At 52.9% G+C, this 20321-nt stretch overlaps 1 protein-coding gene across 5 annotated transcripts in view; it reads right to left on the bottom strand.

Annotated features, from left to right (window-relative positions):
- Positions 1-14301: 14301 nt before the first annotated feature.
- CLEC16A (C-type lectin domain containing 16A) overlaps positions 14302-20321 on the bottom strand; it is a 239460-nt gene continuing 233440 nt past the window's right edge. For 2 of the 5 annotated variants that reach the window (XM_030798973.1, XM_030798971.1), the window contains exon 24: positions 14302-18171. In XM_030798973.1, the coding sequence (XP_030654833.1) occupies positions 17816-18171 (356 nt within the window). In that variant the 3' untranslated portion in view covers positions 14302-17815. The remainder of the gene's footprint in view (positions 18172-20321) is intronic. The other 3 variants (XM_030798972.1, XM_030798975.1, XM_030798974.1) reach the window with 2 other exon arrangements.

Consider the following 20321-nt stretch of genomic DNA (forward strand, 5'->3'; position numbering starts at 1 on the left):
TCACCTGGCTGTTTGCTGGACGCCTCAGCTCCTTGTCACATGGGTCTTCCCACAGGGCTGTTTGAGTGTCCTCGTGACATGACAGCTGACTTCCCCCAGGGAAAGTGACCTGAGAGACAGCAAAGAGGAGGCTGCAATGCCTTTTATAACCTAATCTTGGGTGTTACACATCATTGCTTCCACATCTATTCATTAGAAGTGGGTGCAGTCTACACATAGAGGAAGGACAGTTAAGCTCTATCTTTTGAAGGCAGGGGTGTCAAATAATTTGCAGACATATTTGAAAACCACCAAGTTGTCCAGGTGCGGTGGCTCACGCCTATAGGCCCGGCACTTTGGGACATGGAGGTGGGAGGATTGCTTGAGCTCAAGAGTTCGAGACCAGCCTGGGCAACATAGCGAGACCTTTTCTCTACTTAAAATAGAAAATATTAGCCAGGTGTGGTGGTGCATGCCTGTAGTCCTAGCTACCCGGGAGGCTAAGGTGGGAGGATCACTTGAGCCCAGGAGGTCAAGGCTGCAGAGAGCCATGATCATGCCCCAGCACTCCAGTCTGGGTGACAGAGTGGGATCCTGTCTCAAAATAAAAATAAAAGTAAAACCACCAAGCTGCTGAATCCACATTGGCTGTTATTACTGCCAATCCTCTTGCTCCTTCCAAGGGGCTTGAGCACAGTAAGTACATAATGAATGCTTATTCAAAGTATGAGGGGGCTGGGCATGATGGCTCACGCCTGTAATCCAAACACTTTGGGAGGCTGAGGCGAGTGGATCACTTGAGGTCAGGAGTTTGAGATCAGCCTGGGAAACATGGTGAAACCCTATCTCTACTAAAAAATACAGAATTTAGCCGGCATGGTGGTGCACACTTGTAATCCCAGCTATTCAGGAGAATAGCCCCTGCCCATATCCTAACTGCAGCCTCATGGGAGAGGCTGAGCCACAACTGGTTGGAGAAACTATTCCCTGACTTCTGAGGCAGGAGAATCACCTAAACGCGGGAGGTGGAGGCTACAGTGAGCCGAGATCATGCCACTGAACCCCAGCCTGGGCAAGAGAGCGAAACTCTGTCTGGGGGATAAAAAAAAAGAAAGAATAAAAAGACAAAGAAAGTATGAGTGCATGAATGGATGTGCGAGTGAAAAACATGAGCTAGTAGAGGAAGGAGAGGAGGCAGAAGGGAGGAAATGGTGTGAGGGGGAGGAGGGGCCATGGATTGTGCCTTCTGTGTTTGAGGCTTCAGGTCCTCTCCCTCCCTTGGCCTGGGGTCTGCCTACCCATTACCCTAACCCAGCCTGACCCCCAGGCTCCCGACCCTCTGAACCTCTGCCCTCCATCTGCCCCCTTGAGCTTGCTTTGGCATGAGACAGCCCCTGTTCTTGCTGTGGCTTCTGTGCCTCATGGTTCTAACATGGCTGCCCCAGCCCCATATATCACCTCCTTAGGAGAATAGATCCTGAGGGGGGAAAATATCTTTCTCTTCCAGGATCTTTACTTTGTCAGGGAGGAAAATCTTTTCAGGAAGCTCTCCCCTCTCCATCCAAAATTCCCCTACTCTTCATATCTCACTGGGTAAAAGAAGGTCACATGCTTACCCCCTGGACCAATCAATGGAAGGAAAAGAGGATGGTGATGATTTCTCCCTTGGTGCTGGGCTCAGTGCCTGGTGTATAGAATGGGGCTCTGTGGGCAGAGACATGCATGTGGCTGCTGGGCAGGCACTGAGGGTGACTGACCCCAAAAACCATGAACAAAGGGCTATGGGGGCGGAGCTGAGGGGCTCCCAACAACTCACAGAAGCCTGGACCTGCTTCCCCAGGGAGCTGAGGCTTGAGCAGGGCTTTGAAGGATGCATGAGTTCATCAGGCCCAAGAAATCGCCTGCAAAGGCTCTGAAACACAAAATAGCAAATGTCAAGGTACTGAAGAGCCTCTCGGAGGCTAAGATAGTTGAAAAGTAAATCAACAGTCCAGTGATTAGACTGCCAGGCTAAGGGGCTCAGGTCTAACTTGTAGGCCATCCTTCTTCTAATTCAAGTCTTTAAAGTACCACTTCTGTGGTTTAACCATGGCTGAGCACCATTATTTAACAATTTATTTAAAATCCAACACTTTTAAAAGGTAATTTCAACCTAAAAGTACATCCCACAATACTCTACAAGCAGAACACCAGCCCAGCTTGCCACAAATAGCAGGTAACTAAATAAATGCAATGAAAATAAAACAAGGCCAGTGTGGTGACTCACACCTACAATCCCAGCACTTTGGGAGGCCAAGGTGGGAGGATTGCTTGAGGCCAGGAGTTTGAGACCTACCTGGGCAACATGGTGAGACCCTGTCTGTACAAAAAAATACAAAAGTTAGCCAGATGTGATGGTGTGCACCTCCCAGCTACTTGGGAGGCTGAGGTGGGAGAATCCCTTGAGCCTGGGAGGCAGCAGTTACAGTGAGCTGAGACTGCGCCACTGTACTCCAGCCTTGGTGACAGAGTGAGATCCCATCTCCAAAAAGAAGAGGAGGAAGAAGAAGGAAGAAGGGAGGAGGAGAAGAGGAGGAAGAGGAGGAAGAGAAAGAGGAGGACGAAGAAGAAGAAGAAGAAGAAGAAGAAGGAGAAGGAGAAGGAGAAGAAGGAGAAGAAGAAGAAGAAGAAGAAGAAGAGGAAGAAGAGGAGGAGGAGGAGGAGAAAGAGGGAGGCTAAGAAGGAAAAGATGAGGAGGAGGAAGAGGAGGAAGATGAGGAGGAGGAAAAGATAATCATCATGATAATGACTGATGATGAAGATGATGAAGAGAAAGGAGAAGAGGAAGAGGATGAAGAGGAAGGGGAAGAGAGGAAGAGGAGAAAGAAGAAAAGTTATGATGCAGATGGGCCAGGCACCATGGCTCACACCTGTAATCCCGGCACTTTGAGAGACTGAGGCAGGTGGATCACCTGAGGTCAAGAGTTCAAGACCAGCCTGGCCAACATGACGAACCCCTATCTCTACTAAAAATACAAAAAACTAGCCAGTGGTGGTGGTACTTGCCTGTAATCCCAGCTACTCAGAAGGCTGAGGCAGGAGAATCACTTGAACCTGGGAGATGGAGGTTGCAGTGAGCCGAAATCATGCCACTACACTCCAGCCTAGCTGACAGAGACAGACTCCATCTAAAAAAAAAAAAAAAAAAAAAGATGATGAAGATGACGCCAGGGAAGACAAAATGATGATGGTGATTAATGTTTGTGGAATAACAAAGGGAAGTAGAATAACAAAGGGTAGGCTTGGCTTTCAGAAAGCGTTTCTCACTATCACCTTCTCACAGCTGAAAAGCACGAGAGGAGGCTCTGTGAGTAGCCACTGAGCCTGGAGAGTCCTAGGTGGCTGGCTGGACCCTGCAATGGGGCTGCATATGGGGCTGCTTATGGGGCTGCCTGTCCAGAGACTGCAGCTCCCTAAAGGCAGTGGTAGCTTCTGCAGCCCCCTGCCCAGGCTGGGACAATCCTGCCCAGAGGCTCATGGGACTGGAAGGCACCTCCCAGTAGCCACTTCCTGAAGCCAGAGACAAGGGCAACTGGTTTATTCACCAATCTTGTGGCACGTCAAGGAGAAAAGGGTCACTGTATGAGTGCCTGCTGGGGGCCAGCCACTCACAACCCCTCTTGGTGAAGCTGGTGTGCAGACTTTGCACACAGGCACTCTGGAAAGAAGGTGTCTGAACTTCCATCTTGCAGGAGAGGAAACTGAAGCTCAGAGATGTCAAGTCACTTGCTCTTGGTCACATCTGTGTGACCAAGTTGGTTGTAGAGTCAGGAGTTAAAACCATGTTCGTCTAGCCCCAGGGTCTCTCTGTACATGTGTGTCCATATGGGTACACACGTGCATTGCACATGCGTGTATGTGTGTGTGTGTGTGTGTACATGTCTCTGGGAGCCCTTCCCTGTGAGACTGGTAAGCTGGACTTTTGGCAGTCACCTCCTGGCTGACTTCCTGGCCTCCACCCTCACCCTGCCCCAGGGTATTCTCCAAGCAGAGGTCTGAGTGGTCCTGTTAAAACCTAGGTCATGCCACAGCCCTCTCCTCCCAGTCCTCCAGGGCTCCCCATCCTTCTTAGAGGAGAGGCCAAGGTATCCTCTGTGGCCTCCCCGGTCTTCCCCATCATTGCTCTGACACCTCTACCCTTACTCTCCCTAGCTCCTCTCCAGCCATGCCAGTGCTCACAGCTCCTCTAGGGTGCTCCAAGGCCTTTGCACTGGCTGTTCCCTCTGCCTGGGGTGCTGTTACCCCAGACATCCACGAGGTTCCCTCACTCACCTCCTTCAATCTCTGCTCAAAGTCCTTCCTCAGAACAACCTTCCCTGACCTCCTGGTTTAAAATGGTAGCTCCTTTCTTCCCCTTACTGGCCTGCTGATCCCCCTTCCTTGGCTGTATTTTTATAGAATTTACCTATTTTTAATTTTCTTTGTTGCCTATGTCCCCTGCTGGGAGGTCCTTTCCTCCCTTGTCTGAGTCATTTATTGCTGCCTCCCTAGTGACCTGTACAGTGTCACAGTGTCTGGTACACAGTAGGTGCTCAGTCAAAGTTTTGTTTGTTTGTTTGTTTTTTGTTTTTTCAGACAAAGTGCCACTCTATCACCCAAGTTGGAGTGCAGTGACATGATCTCAGCTCACTGCAACCTCCGTCTCCTGCGTTCAGGCGATTCTCATGCCTCAGCCACCTGAGTAGCTGGGACTACAGGCACATGCCACCACACCCAGCTATTTTTTGTATTTTTAGTAGAGATGGGGTTTCGTCAGGTTGGTCAAGCTTGTCTCAAACTCCTGGGCTCAAGTGATTCTCCCACCTCAGCCTCCCAAAAGTGCTGGGATTACAGGTGTGAGCCATTGTGCCCAGCTAAGTTTTGCTGGATAAATGTTCAAGTCCTGGGAGAAGCCAAGCCTTCCCTCTCCACCTGCTGAAGCCTCATGGGGAGGGGCCCGAGGATGGGGCTTTCTAGTTCCCACCTCTTGTGACAGATGCCATCAAGGCCCAGGCAGATGGCGCGCTGCGCCAATGGATTTTGGCAGCAGTTAGCCCGAAAGGGCAGTTCCTGCTTGGGCAGATTGGCAGGAAAAGCCCCAAGTCAATAAGGGGTGGGAGATAAGCAGGTTCGAGAGAAGCCACTGAGATTGGGTGGGCTCCAGGCCGTTCCTGTGAATCTGCAGGGCAACCCAAGGTGGCGGTGGGGTGGGGCGGGTGCCCTGCTGTGGCACCTGGAGCTGGTACAAGGCCTGCTCTGGCCCTGGTCACGGTGTGGGGTGGGGGCTCCTTCTGTCTTTGGCTGCCTGTCTCTGCTCTCTGAGAGGCAAAGGATGCCAGGCCCAGGGCACTGGACCAGGCTCGTGGACTCCTGCTCAAGGCACTGCCGACTTCGGATTTTAGGCCCAAGTCCCAGGGGGTACTTCGCTTCTGAGCCAGCTGGCCCTGGTTCAAGGGTTTGCCATCTGTAAAACGGGGATAATAATAGTACCAGTGCGGCAAGGTTACTGGGAGTATGAACTGAGATTAGGTGTAGAAACTGCTTAGCTAAGCCTGGCCCGCTGGGGCGAGCAAATGGGGAGAGGGAACCCAGGGAGTGACCCATTTTCCAAATGAGGGAGGCCTAAGAAGTTAGTTTCTGTGCCATGTCTGCAGAAGTGCCCATTAAGTGGGAGTTTTTGTTGCTATTTTAGCTGCAGCAACACTGCCTCATAGCTGTGTGACCCAGGATCAGTCACTCAGCCTCCCTGGTCTGGGTCTCAGGTGCTGTTCTGTAAAAGAAGATGATACTACTAGAAGGCTTCCCAGCATCTACAAGAGATTCAAAATATGCAGGCTGACTGAGGCTGGGAAGCTGGTGGGGGCCTCACCTGGATCAGAGGAGACTCCAGCCCTGGAATGTCAGACCTCCATCTGGGATGGACTGGGGACAAGCGGAGGGAGGGGGGCCGCTGGCTGTGGAAATGTCGAGGATGGAGAGGGGAAATCTGAGGGGGCTTCTCAAAGGAGGTGAACTCTGAGCTGGGCTGTAAATCGGCAAAGATTTAAAATGTACAACATTTGGCGGTGGGGAGGCTGTGGTGAGATGGGCACTTGTGTACATCGCTGGTGAGAGTGTCAGTGGTCCAATATTTTTGGAAAGCAATCTGGCAATTTGTAGCCAGAGTCCTAAGATGGTTTACCTTTCTATGATCTGGTAATTCCCATGCTCAGGACCTCTTCTAGGGAGGTAATATAAAATGTGGACAGACTAAGAGGGTGCATGGCTAGCTACAGGGATACATTCCCTACAGCAGAACTTGTTACACACTTTAGAAATGGAGTTTCCATGGCCAGGCTCAGTGGCTCGCACCTGTAACCCCAGCACTTTGGGAGGCTGAGGCGGGCAAACTGCTTGAGCCCAGGAGTTTGAGATGAGTCTGGGCAACATGGGGAAACCCTATCTCTACTAAAAATACAAAAATTAGCCGGGCATGTTGGTGCACGCCTGTAATCCCAGCTACTGGGGACACTGAGGCAGGAGAATTGCTTGAACCCGGGAGGCAGAGGTTGCAGTGAGCCAAGATGGCACCACTGCACTCCAGCATAGGCAACAGCGTGAGACTCCATCTCAAAAAAAAAAAAAAAAAAAGGAGTTTCCAGGATCATGGAGAAATTATGAACCATATCATGTCGCGCTGGGTCAAAAGCATGACATGAAATGACACCCACTGTGTTATTTCAATTCTAAAACGCATAGAAAAAAGACCAGAAAGAAATCTGCCAGGGTGTCCACAAGGGTTGTCCTTTAATGGTGAGATTATGCGAAATAATGTTTTTCTAGACTTTGACAAATTGCCAGGAGAGCTGTGCAGTCCTTTTGGCAACCAGTGGCGGCAACACGGCAAAAGAGAAAAATGAAACCCGGCAAAGGAAGAGGTGACAGGAGCTCAGGTAGACACCGGGCACAAGGATGGTTCGTTTGGACACTTGTTGAGCCGCCAGCTTGGCCAGAGACCAAGAGCTGTCCTTTACCCGCACCCTCCCTTGTGGCCAGTCCAACCAAACCTGTCAATTTTACCTGCTGAACATGTTGCAGGTCACCCACTTCAGCTGTGACCCGTCCCCACTGCCACGGGCTCCTCTTGATCACTCCTTACCTGCAGCTCCGGCCATCTTCTTGCCAGCCACATCCAGCCATGCCATTTCTTTGCCTAAAACACTTCCGTGTGCCATTGCCATTCGTCTCTCAGCCAAGCTCTCCAGTGCAGCTTTGAAGGCCTCTGGGGGATGCCCAGGCACGCCCTCTGGGTATGGCACCATCATGCTGCGTTCCTGCCTCTCTAGCTGGCTTCTTTATCATCTTCCATCTACGCCACGCCCAGCCTGGCCCAGGAGCTAGTGCTGCAGAGTGGAGCCAAAGAACAAACATGGGGATTGAATGAACAAGCGGAGGGGTTCCTACCCTCTGCTGGGGCATGCAAATGGGGAGAGGGAACCCAGGGAGCGACCCATTTTCCAGATGAGGAAATGGAGGCCTAAGAAGTTAGTTTCTGTGCCCTGTGTGCAGATGCCACAGCTGGGAAGTCATGGTCTGCCTGTCTGTTGTTAGTTCCTGTCCTTTGTGAGGGCAACGGCTGTGTTCAGGTCACATCTGTGTCCACAGGACGCAGCCCAAGCAGGCACACGGGCGGAGGTGGAATGAGAGTGAGGGGGCCCTGGGTCTCAGCCCACAGGGCAGCAACTTGAATATTTTTAGCTGCCGTCTTGGGGAGGGGACATGCGGGTAGCAGTGGGGAGTGCTCAGGAGGGTGGCCTCAGTTGACCCAGAGGGGCTGGGCTAATCAAATATTGAGCTCCCTTCATCTGACCCAGGGGTTGGGAAGGGCTTCTGGAGATGAAGGGGTCAGGGTAAGGACAAAATACTGTACCAGCCACCGATCACCAGTCTGCCCCTAGGCCCAGGTGTTGGGGGAGCTGACAGGGTGGGGAGCCCACAACTGCCCAAAGACTGGTCGGTACTTCTATCCAGGTGGACAAGGGCCCAAGCTCCTCACATGTGATTTTTAAAGAGAAGCCAGGAATCCAGGTATTTGTACCAGATCCCCGACGTTTAAAATCTTGGCTCAATGTCTCTTTTAAAAGCCTTTGATGGCCAAACAGAACACACAGGGGGGCTGCACTGGGCCCAGGGGCTGCCCATTTATAACCTCTGGTTTGGGGGGTGTGGCTACTGTGTTTGGGCTCTGGTAGTGCCTCCCTGCATCCACTATAGGTCCCCAGGCCCCCACCAGTCTTCCAGCCCATGTGCCTGTTGAGTCTCCGATTTTCTGTCCAAATGAGGAGCTCACTCAGGAGCCGTCTCGGCTCCAGGCGAGGCAGCTGGGAGGAAGCAGGACCTTCATGGCACGGGACAGTCCTCAGCCAAAAGGGCGTGAGAGCTGGGGGATAAATGCCTGACCTCCTGCCCCTCCCAGGACCAGTCCCAAGGCTCATCTACGCAGCTCTGCAGAGGGGCTCCAGAGAGGCTGAGTATCAAGTGCCCCCAGCAGCGTCTGGCAGTGACCAGGCCAGCTGTGCCCTGTCTACTGGCCTCCTGCCCTTCTCTCCCAGCTCCCACTCTAGCTTTCTGGGGCCACTACCCAAATAAACCAGCTGCACCGTGTCCTCCTTTCAGGCCTCTGCTGTCAGGGGTTCCCCAAACGAAAGCCATGAGATTTTGCTCATGGCAAAGAAACAAAAATCCTTTGAGGTGTAACAAACGCCAGGAAAGAAATGGGTGGCAGCTGCTGATGGAGGAAAACAGGGGTCTGACGTCAGAATAGTCCCTGGAAGTAACACGGATTCTGTGGACAGAGGATAAGGACAGAGGATGGGTGCAGGTGCAGGGGTGGGGGAGGGGCTGGAGGGAGGAAAGGCAGGTGCCAAGGTCCTGGGAGGGGAATAAGTTGAGGCGTCTTCCAGGACAGGGCAGAGGGCTCGTGTGCTGCAAGTGGTGGGGTGTGGCCAAGGTGGGCTGCAAAGGTGGGCTGGGCTGCCTTATTTTGGGTGCTGTATCAGTCAGGATTCTTCAGAGAAACAGAACGAACAGGAGATACAGATAGGTAGATAAGTAGGTAGGTACAGATATATACATTTATAGGCTGGGCACTGTGGTTCATGCCTGTAATCCCAGCGCTTTGGGAGCCTGAGGCAGGATGATCACTTGAGGCCAGGAGTTCAAGATCAGCCTGGGCAACATAGTAAGACAAAAAAAAAAAAAAATTACCAGGTGTGCTGGCAGACGCCTGTAGTCCCAGCTGCTCGGGAGGCTGAGGGGATAGGATGGCTTGAGCCTGGGAGTTCAAGGCTGCAGTGAGCTTTGATGGCAACACTGCACTCCAGCCTGGGTGACAGAGTGAGATCCTGTTTCTAAAATAAAATGAAATTAAAAATGAGATTTACAGATGCCCCTCAATTTACAATGAGGCTACATCCCAATAAACCCATCCTAAGTTGAAAACAACTTTAGTACCTCGATAAACCTGTCATAAGGTTGAAAAATTGTCAGTTGAACCCTTATAAGTTGGTGGCCATCTGTATTATCGGAATTGGCTCATGCAATTCTGGAGGCCAAGGGGACCTAGAATCTGCTGTCTGCAAGCTGGGAAGCCCAGGAAAGCCAGTGGTGTCGTTCCAGTCCAAGCTGGAAGGCCTGAGAGCCAGGGCCACTGATGTCCAAGGGCAGGCAAAGATGGACATCCGGGATCAAGCAGAAAGCAAATTTGACCTTTTTCCTTCTTGTTTTATTTGGGCCCTCAATGGATTGAATGGTGGCCGCCCACAATGGTGACGGCGATCTTCTTCACTGAGTCTACTCATTCAAATGCTACTCTCTCCCCCAGCCCCCCAACCCCCTTTCTTTTTTGAGATAGGGTCTCACTCTGTCACCCAGGCTGGAGTGCAGTGGCCAATCTCGGCTCACTGCAGACGTCTGCCTCCTGGGTTCAAGTGATTCTTGTGCCTCAGCCTCCTGAGTAGCTGGGACTACAGGTGCCCACCACCATGCCCGGCTAATTTTTGTATTTTCGGTAGGAGACAGGGTTTCACCATGTTGGTCAGGTTGGTCTTGAACTCCCGACCTCAAGTGATCCACCCACCACAGCCTCCCAAAGTGCTGGGATTACAGGCATGAGCCACGGCTACCTGCCTCAAATTCTACTCTCTTGCAGAAACACCCTCCCAGTCATACTTGGAAATCATGTCATGCCTGCTATCTGGGCACCCCTTAGCCCAGTCAGGCCGACACATAAACTGAATCATCACAGCTGCCCCTGAGGATCAGCTGGGGACCTTAAAAAATTCCAGGGCTCAGCTGCACCCCACAGGTGCTTGCTTTGTACCTGAGGGGGCCTGGGCCTTGGCTGAAGCCTGTTTTTCTGGCTGGGCTGTTGGTGAGACCCCCTGGTTGAAATTGCATGCGCCAGGCTGGGTACTGGTGCTTGATTTACCTGCCCCCCACTTCATCTACACAAGCAAGGACCCTACCAGAAAGGTTCCCATTTTACAGATGAGGAAATTGAGCCTCAATGCGGTTTCACCATGTACTCAAGGCCACAGGGATGGGGAGCGTGGTGCAGGGACTTGAACCTCGTCAGCAACTCCAAAGCCAGCACTGCCGCCTACTCCACCCTGCTTGAGGTCTCGCTGGTCACTGAGATACCAGCAGCAACTCGGTCTCAGCTCAGATACCTGTGGAGGGTTGGGGGACACAGAATTTCTGATGGTGGCAGAGGAAAGCCCTCAAACACTCCTACCCTTGGCAACCTGGCCCCGGCAAATTCTCCTGAAGGTCTTTGGCTGGCCCTGGTAAGGCCTGGAAGACACCAGAGTGAGCACACATAGGGAGAGGCTGAAAGTTAGGGCCAAGGGCATGGAGAACTGAATGGAATTCAGGCTTTAAGAATCTGGAACTGTATCCAAGAATGACTCCGTCCATCCATCAATCCATCCATCCATCCATCCATCCATCCATCCATCCATCCATCCATCCAACATACATGCACAGAGAGCCCATGGGCCAGAGCCTGCACCCAGCTCCCAGAGAACAGGTGAAAATAAAACACAGTCATTGTCTGTGGGTGAGTCTATTGGAGAGGGAGAACTGAAATAGGAATTGCAAGGCTGGGTGCTGTGACCCACGCCTCTCGTCTTAGCGCTTTGGGAGGCTGAGGCAGGAGGACTGCTTGAGCCTAGGAGTTTGAGATCAGCCTGCGCAAGTGAGACCTTGTCTCTATGAAAAAATTAATAAATTAACCGGGAGTGGCGGCGTGTGCCTGTAGTCCCAGCTCTCTGGGAGGCTGACGAAGGAGGATCGTCTGAGTCCAGGAGGTTGAGGCTGTAGTAAACTATGATCGCCCCACTGCTCTCCAGCCTTGGTGACAGAGTGTGACCCTGTCTCCAAAAAAAAAAAAAAATTCCATTCCACAGTTCACAACACACTGTGATGTGTGTGTGTCATAGTGGCACCTCTGATCTGGGATGACATTTAGCGGTACAAGGACTCGGACTTAAATACCCTAGTCCCAGAGTGAGCTGGTTCTTTTCTTCTGTCAGCATTTTTTTTTTTGAGACAGGTTCTCACTCTGTTGCCCAGGCTGGAGTGCAATGGTGCGATCTCAGCTCACTGCAACCTCCACCTCCTGGGTTCAAGCGATTCTCCTGCTTCGGCCTCCTGAGTAGCTGGGACCACAGGCCTGGTTAATTTTTGTATTTTTAGTACAGACGGGGTTTCACCGTGTTGGCCAGGCTGGTGTCGAACTCCTGACCTCAAGTGATTTGCCCACCTTAGCCTCGCAAAGTGCTGGGGTTATAGGCATGAGCCACCATGCCCAGCCTTTTAGCTCTTCTGATCCTATCACTGAGAAAATCTTGGTTAGGCGCCAATAGGCCTCCCCTATTAACAGCGCAGGCAAGGCTGGGCCCAGAGCCTGTGGTAGGTGCTAGGACCTGGCTAAATATTTAATATGAATTTGCTTGTGCTGCATTTGTTTTTGTATCTTTAATTTCTGGCAGGGATAATGGGTTGAATGGTGAGAGCCCTTCTAAAAAGGTGTCCATGTCCTGAGCCTGGTCCCTGTGAATGTGACATTATTTGGAAATAGGGTTTTTGCAGAGGAAATGAATGATCTGAAGACCACCGTTGATCAGGGCGGGCCCTAAATCCAATGACTGCTGTCCTTTCAAGAGAAAAGAGAGGGGGATTTGACACAGACACGGGGAAGAAGGTGCTGTGGGGAGAGGCAGGGACTGGAGTGATTCACTCACAGGGTGAGGAACGCCAAGTGCCGGAGCCACCGGAGCCGGGAGAGAGGCAGGAGGCAGCTTCTTCCTCTAAGCCTCCAGGAGGAGCAGCCCCGCTGGCAGCTTGATTTTAGACTGTGGCCTGCAGAACTGTGGGAGAGTAAATATCTATTGTTTTAAGCTGCCCTGTTTGTGATCATTTGTCATGGTGGCCCTAGGAAATGAATGCTGCAGTGGTGCTGGTTTTCTGTTTCCAGCAAAAAGTCTTCCTCTTAAATAAATTGAATTTAAAGGGCAAACCAAGAGTCAAGGAAGCAAGGCCAGGTGTGGTGACACTTGCCTGTGGGCCCAGCTACTCAGGAGACTGAGTTGGGCGGACTGCTTGAGTCTGGGATATCCAGGCTGCAGTGAGCTGGGACCACACCAGTGCACTCCCGCCTGAGCAACACAGCAAGACCCCGTCTCAAAAATAAAATAAAATAAAATAAAAGGCAAGGAAGCGACAGTGAAGGTGACAGGCAGGCGTGTGTTCAGGGGGCACATGCTGCCCTCTGGGAGGAAGTCAGACTGAGCCGGGCAATGTCAGGACCGCAGGGACCAGGCAGAGCGGGCTGGGCCCCAAGGCAGGCGCATGGCCTGGGAGCCCAGGTGGCTGGTCTCTAAGTGGGACGGGTAGACCCAGGGCTGGAGCAGGGCCAGCAGCCCTGGGGCCTATGGAGGGTAGGGAAGCTTCACACTGCCCATCGAGCAGCCTTAAGTGAAACCCCAGGAAGCCCCTTCACCCCATGGGTGATTCAGAACCAACTTTCCTTTGGAGAACAGCTCTTTAGACGTTAAGGGTTTTTTCCCAACGCCATGAAGTGCCACAGAGCAGCAGGACGTGGGGGAAGGGGGTTTCCAGCAGCTGGCTGGCCGGCAATCGGTCTTCCCCTAGAGGTCACCCGCAGGCAGGACACTACCACCTGCCTTTGCTGGCCCCGCCCTCCGGCTAGAGTCAGGACGCTTGGGCCTGTTGGGCATATCCACTGGACCCTGCAAGGCTTCGCTTCATGGCTACCGAGTGGAACTCTCCCGAGGCCCTGGGGAAAACACTGACAGCAGCCGGTCTTCGCAGGTCACCTCCAACCGCAGAGCAGGTGATATACAGACATGCTCTGGGGGCACCAGAGACGTGGCCCCAGCCTCTCAACCAGCCCCAGGCGACCCCTGGGTTTGAACCTGGGCTGGGAATGCAAGGAGGGAGGAGCTGTCACCCAGCGGGCCTCAGACATGTAAATGCCCACGAGGCCTTAGACCCGGGTGAGGCGGGGGCATGGGAGGGCAGCTCTGCCCTGGGCAGTGGCCTCCTCCTTCTGTTGGCATAGCCCCAACCCTTGGCACGTGGTGGCGGAAGGGGGTTCCTTGTTCATTCTTTCTCGACTCAACTTGGTTTTCCTCTCAAGACCCAGAAGTTCCCGGCCGTTTCTGGGTAGGGTTTAAGCCGGATGGTCAGATTTTGAGAAACTGTGATCCTGTTTCCAGGGATTTCAGGGTTTCACGCTGGTGGACATTGGTATTTCTGAGTCACGTCCACCCCCGCACTTCACCTGACTCTGTCCTCGGTGGGGAGCCTTCCTGCTTCCCTTGGCCCAGCCTGGCAACAATGCAGCTGCTCACTATGCTTGTCTTGCAAGGTAGGGCTTGGCTGTCCCACTCCACAGATGCAGAGCCTGAGGCTTGGATGGGCAGCCACCTGCCCAAAAGGGAAAAGATGCAGAACGTGGATCACGCTCCCTGTACCCGGCAAGGGTAGGGCGGGGACACTTCCTGATGGTGCCAACTGCCCCTTAGCAGTTATTCCCGGGTTGTATGAGCCCCGACAACCTCTTAGGAACCTGGGGATGGGTGGGAACCTGGCACGGGGAGGAGGGAGAGGGAGGGGCTCCAGCCACCACACCCCTGCCAAGCAGCTGCGCCGGGATGAGGGGTCATTGGCTAGGAACCTTCCCGTGCCAGGCCACGGCCTCCTGCCACAGCCCCCAGGAGCAGCACGCTACATTCTTGGTAACTTTTTTTCTCTTTTATTGCCAAGTTTAAATTTACAAGGAAGTTCCAGTTTTCATTTCCACCCTCGTGTTCAGTACCCACGAAGCATGAGTCACGCTAGCGAAAGCAGGTACTTCCCTAGAGTGGTCCCGAGGCTCAGAGGCATCGAGGTTTTCTAACCCTCGGTTCTCACTGGGACATAAATTATTTACATATTTTTAGCTCAAGGAAACATAAGGAACTTGTACAGTGTATGCCCAATGTCAAGATGACTACATTAAATGCTTCAGATTTATTTATTGCATCTAGACAAGAAGATCAAAATCAGTTCACCCCATGCCTTTTTTAAAAACAGTGCATCTCAGAGACCTTAGAGGAATCTAGTGCGTGTCTGGCAGGGCTGCGCGTCTTCACCTGCCCCTTGAGTTGCTTGTGAACGCAAGTGTCTGGGTAGTGGGAGGCTGCCAAGGCTCCGGGAGAGGGACTGGGCTGGGACGGCGGCAGAGGAGGGGCTGCTCACGGAGGCCCCTCCTCCTGATCCCACGCGATGGTGAAGGCTGGCCCCCTCCTGCCTGGGGGACCACCTCAGCTGGCCCCATCTGACCTGCTGGGGCAGCTACCTCGCATGTCCACAAAGGGACGAGCACACCTCCACAACAACATTCAAAGCCAAGGTTTGGGAGTTCCTGCGGCCAGCCCTGCTCCCTGACTTGGCAAACCCAGCCGGAGGTGCACAGGGGAAGGGTGGACCAGGGCCTGGGCCATAACTCTAAGTGCTCTCTGCAGGGACTCGGGGGGCGGGCTGGATGGGTCTGTGGGGGCTGACCTCAGACCTCTGAGGCTATGACCTGAGTGTCAGAAGCCACAGCCCCCGCTGTGGGCCTTCCCACACTCTTGGCTCTTCCTCTGGATGACAGGGACCCAGCGTGTCCTGTCTGGACTGGCCTGTCTGGGGGCGCCCCAGCTATGAGGTTTGTGGGGAGCTCCTGAAGACACAGCTGTGCCCACTGCCGCTGAGACCTGGGTGAGGTGGGGTCCTTTGAAGCCAAAATGGCTGGTGGCCGCCAATGGGCTCCCAGACCTCCTGACATAAGCAAAGCTTCTGGGAGCCCTGCTTATAGGAAATCCTCACCCCACACACCTGGAGGTGTCCCCCAGAGGCAAGTCGCCAGCCCCAGCTGAAAGAGGCCCCTGAGAGTGACCCTGCAAGCCCGCACGGGGACTGCCCTGTTCTTGGCCAGGGATGCAGGGTAGAAGCCCTGCCCTGAGCAGTGTCTTTTATCCTCCGCTGGTCCTCCCGGGCACCTTTTATCCTCTGCTGGTCCTCCCGGGCATGCTGTCCAGCCCCGGCCAAGACCATCCTCCTTCAGTGCTCAGTGGTCACAGGGCCAGTCGGAGCCCACAGACTTCTGACAGCAGGCTGGTGGCCCACCCGTGTGGCATGCAGTGAGCTGCAGGCTGTTCCTCCCGGTCATGCCTTGGGGCGGGGCAGCCACTTGCCTTCTCTAGTTTCTGCTGCCCCACAGACAGAGTCATTTCAAAACCAGAAGTGCACGTCTCAGTGGCTGGCCAGCTCCGGCCAGGGCCAGCTTGATCCTCTCCACCCGTCTTGCTCTTAAAAAATTAAGCAACACACAGGCTGCCTGCTGGGTGTGGCGTGTCCCGTCTCCTGATGCTGTGGTCCTTCTCTCCATGATGGTCTTCCCCCCGCCCTACCCTGCCTTCCTTCTCTTCCAGGGATTCTGCAGATGGCCATGGTGGTAGCGGTTTGTCCTTCCTTGGGGTTTCTGCCCATGTGGCCCCCTTTCTGAGCTGTGCCTTTTCTGTATTGAAGCAAAGGTCCTTGTACCTGCAGCCATGAAGGCTGGGTGGGCACAGCTACCCGGAGGGCTTCTGATGACCCATGAAGGCTGGGTGGGCAGAGCTACCTGGAGGGCTTCTGAGGACTGAGGCCTATCCCCATGGGCGCCACTACCCCTCCTTGGCAGGACTGTGTTTCCTTCATGAGGTTGAAAACTGCCCTCGGCAGGCCTTGCCGGGACAGCTGGCTTGGCCGAGGACACAATGTTCCTCTAAAATGCAGGGAGCAAAAGATCTCAGCACAGCTCCCGAGATGACCCATGATGACCTAACACCCCTGGTGGGCACATCTGCCGGCAGGTCTGGAGGAAAGTTGTGGAAGGTCTTACCAGTGACCAGAGAGGTGAGGGGCCGCTGGCCCTGGTGGACTTGGGGAGGGTGGATCACGGCCTGGGCTTTGAGTGCTGTGTCCGTCTCCTGAGCTGGCCAAGTAGAAAGGAACACCTTGGGGGCTGTGTCTGATGCATCTGGGTCCTTGCTTGTACACACCCAGCCCGAATGGGGAAGGGAACCATGGGGTTTCCATTTTCAGACCAGCAGCAGTAGCAGAGAGGGACAGTGACAGACTCAGAGCTCTGGGGACACCATGCCCTTGCAGCTGGAGGGGAACTGGCTCTGGGCCATCTCTCGGCACATGTGGGCACACACAGTCGAGTGGCAGGTGACGCTAAGGGTGGCTTCCTTTGATTTCCATCATGGCCACAGGGTCGGGAGTCTTCACGGTCCCAAGTGGTTCCTTCTTAGAGATGGCAACACTGAAGAAGGTGCTGGAAGCTGTCTCTGTTTGGTTTTGGTGAAGACAAGTGAGGAAGCGTCCTGAGTGGGAGCTGGCTACATTCTTCCTTTTCCTGGAGAAATCTTTCCACGATGGGAGGCCTCTCGGCTGCTATGGCAGAAAACTGTTCAGCCCTCTCAGCTCTGTGTGTACCTGAGAATATACGTATCTCCCTTGTTTTTGTTTAAAAAATAATCTAAACTTTCCAGGAAGGTACTTCATTATTCCACAGGCTTGCAGAGTTAGTGAGTAACAAAGAATCACTTAAATAAATGGAAAAAGCCACCCTAAGAACTCTAAAACAAAACATCAGGAAAGTTCCAGTGAAAATGATAATGAAATCTTAACTGTATTATTACACTTTTCACATGACATCAAACCTTAGTGTTGATGTTTTTGGACTTTTTTTAAATAGAAGTTTTAAAAATAAATGTTCACCTGTTGCCAAAAGCAGAAATAAATATCCAAAGGAGATGTTTATGTAAGTCTGCTTTTCTACAAATTTCTACGTACAGTGACCTGGTCCAATTCTTCTGTGCACACTGGGGCTGGTGTCAGAGGAGCCATATGACAGAGGAAGAAAGAGGTGCCGGTGGGTCCTGCCACCCGGGGCTCAGAGACACGGAGCCCAGGCAGCTCCCTGAGGTGGCCGGTGCAGTCATCTGCATTCGCCGGGGTGTCTCTGCTGGTCCCAGCCTGCACGTGAAGAGATGCAAAGTGAAAAAGGAATTCAAGGACAACATGGGGCTTCTTCCCATTCAAGGGAGCGCAGGGATAGGTGGTTGAGATGGCTGCTGGGGGCTGCAGAGAATGGTGGGTGCTCCCAGTGTGTCTTGCCAGTCAGCGGCACTGGGGTCCCTACCAGCGGGGCCACACAAAGGGAGGCCCCGGCACTGACTCAGTCCTCAGAAGCGCCCGCAGGCTCAGCACATGCAGCCTCTTCACCCAGGGGCTCTGTGCAGGCGGCAGCCGGCGTGGACGGTGGGGGCATGCCAGTGAGGCTGCGGAGGCTGTGGGGGTCAACTGGGGGGACAAGGGTCAGCGACTCGACGCTCAGCGTGTCAGCCGTGTCCTCGCAGAGCAGGGAAATGGTGGGCTGCTGGGCAGGGACGAGGCTGGGGGACAGGCTGGCTGTCTCCACAGTTGCGCTCCTGGCCACGTTCTTGCTGGGTTTGGAGTCTGCTTCCGTTTCGTTGACGATTACCAACTGGTCAGGAAGGTGAGGCTTAGGCAGTTCTGGAGTCATGGGGGCATCTGGATTGGGGGAGAAAAACCAGAAACACACTGAGCTCTTGAGACACCCTGTCGCACTGCGCCCTCTGCTCCCATCCTGAACCGCGGCCCTGGTGAGCTAGGTGGGAGGTGGCTGGCTGGTGTGAGGGCTCAGCGTGGCTCCACTCACTCCTTTTGGGGACACAGAACCCGCAAAATCCAGTCTGACCTAGCCTGAGGAAAATGCAGCAGGGCCTAGGATTACCCTGACTTGTGATATGAGGGGAAAATTCAGGGCCTGTGCAAAATCAGCATGTGGGTTATGAAAGCACAATTCCTGGGTGCAGAGACCCGGCTAATAGGCTTTATGTGTGGGCAAATCTCAGGCCTGCCTGATGATAAATACTTGTTTAGGAAGTAAATGGGCTTGGATATGCTTATAACATCAGGCCATTTCCAGAGTATACATTTGATGACATTTACCCAAGAGGGAACCCACTACAATACTTAAAAAAATAAAAAAATAAAAAAAAAGGAAATGCTGTAGAATTTTTCAGCTTGCAAAACCAAAACAAAACCTTGGCCTGTCTCCTCCTCCTCCTCCTCAAAGTGCTGAGCCAGCACCCACCAAGGGGCTGCTGTGGTTACTCAGGCCATTACTGTCCTGAGCTTCCCGGCAGGGGCCACTGAGAAACCACGCCAGGATGAAGGCAGGTGAGGTTCCACCCAATGCAGTTATTCTTGGAGCAGCAATTTCTTTTCTTGGTGCTTTTTTTTTTTTTTTTTTTGGTGGAGTCTCACTCTGTTGCCCAGGCTGGAGTGCAGTGGCATGATCTTGGCTCACTGCAACTTCCACCTCCCGGGGTCAAGTGATTCTCATGCCTCAGCCTCCCGAGTAGCTGTGATTACAGGCATCTGCCACCACATCCAGCTAATTTTTGTATTTTTGTAGAGATGAGGTTTCACCATGTTGGCCAGGCTGGTTTCAAACTCCTGACCTCAAGTGATCCGCCTGCCTCGGCCTCCCAAAGTACTGGGATTACAGGCATGAACCACCGTGCCCAGCCCTTTTCAAAATCCTACAGATACATGCTGGCCCATTTGCCTTCCAATGATGAGCCTGCCTGAACAGAAACAGCAGATGCAGCTGGAATTCATTGTGGAAAACATCTTCCAGCACTTCAGATGCCGGGTGTTTAAAAACATTGAGAGGAAGACAGTGGGCATCCTGCTTGGAGACAAATTCTCATTTGCACAGAGCTGGGCGTCCCCAAGCCATGGCGGGAGGTGCTGATGATGCTATATCGAGCTAAAAGTCTGGCAGCAGCCTGGGGCCCGGGAAGCACGGTAGAATTTTTTTTTGTTCAACGTGATTGCAGTTTAGTTTTTTATTTTCTAAGTCAGGCCAAAATAAAACAGAACAGCAAACGGAACATAAAGCAAAATAATGGAAAAACAAAGAACGAAATAAAAGCAGGCAGCATATAGAAAGAGAAGAGGGAGAGGAAGAGAGCTCTCATCACGGAGCGAAAGCACGAGAGACAGACTGGATTTCAAAGCACACACCGGCATTTCTCCCCACAAGACTCTGGGCAAGATGAACTCTAAAAGGTCACAATTCATTTCATTTCTTTTGTTTTTTTGAGACAGGGTCTCACTCTGTCACCCAGGCTGGAGTGCAGTGGCATGATCATAGCTCACTGCAGCCTCAACCTGCTGGACTCAAATGATCCTCCTGAGTAGCTGGGACTACAGGCCCGTGCTACCACACCTGGCTAATTTTTAAAATTTTTTGTAGAGACAGGGTCTCATTATGTTGCCCAGGCTGGTCTGGAACTCCTGGGCTCAAGCAATCCTTCTGCCTTGGCCTCTCAAAGTGCCGGGATGTGCACAGGTGTGAGCCACCGTGCCCAGCCCAATTAATTTCTTCCTAAGGCCTTTTTTAAAAGAAAGGGAGAGAGAGACAGAGAGAGATATCTAGAGGAAACCAGTGCATGAGGCTTTGGTCGTCGCTCTGGGAGGGTGGCAATGGGCATCGGTGAACACTAGTGGAAAAAGTGATTTGAGGTGTGATCTGAGCTCCAGAAATGCTGAGTAAACACTACATGTGAAATCTGGTTTCTTTGAATTTCAACTAATTTGCTCCATTCAGTAAGGACGGCTTGCGGTGCTGGGCTGGTTTCAGCTCAGGC

Source organism: Nomascus leucogenys, chromosome 18 (assembly GCF_006542625.1).
Source record: "Nomascus leucogenys isolate Asia chromosome 18, Asia_NLE_v1, whole genome shotgun sequence".
Classification (NCBI taxonomy): Eukaryota; Metazoa; Chordata; class Mammalia; order Primates; family Hylobatidae; genus Nomascus; species Nomascus leucogenys.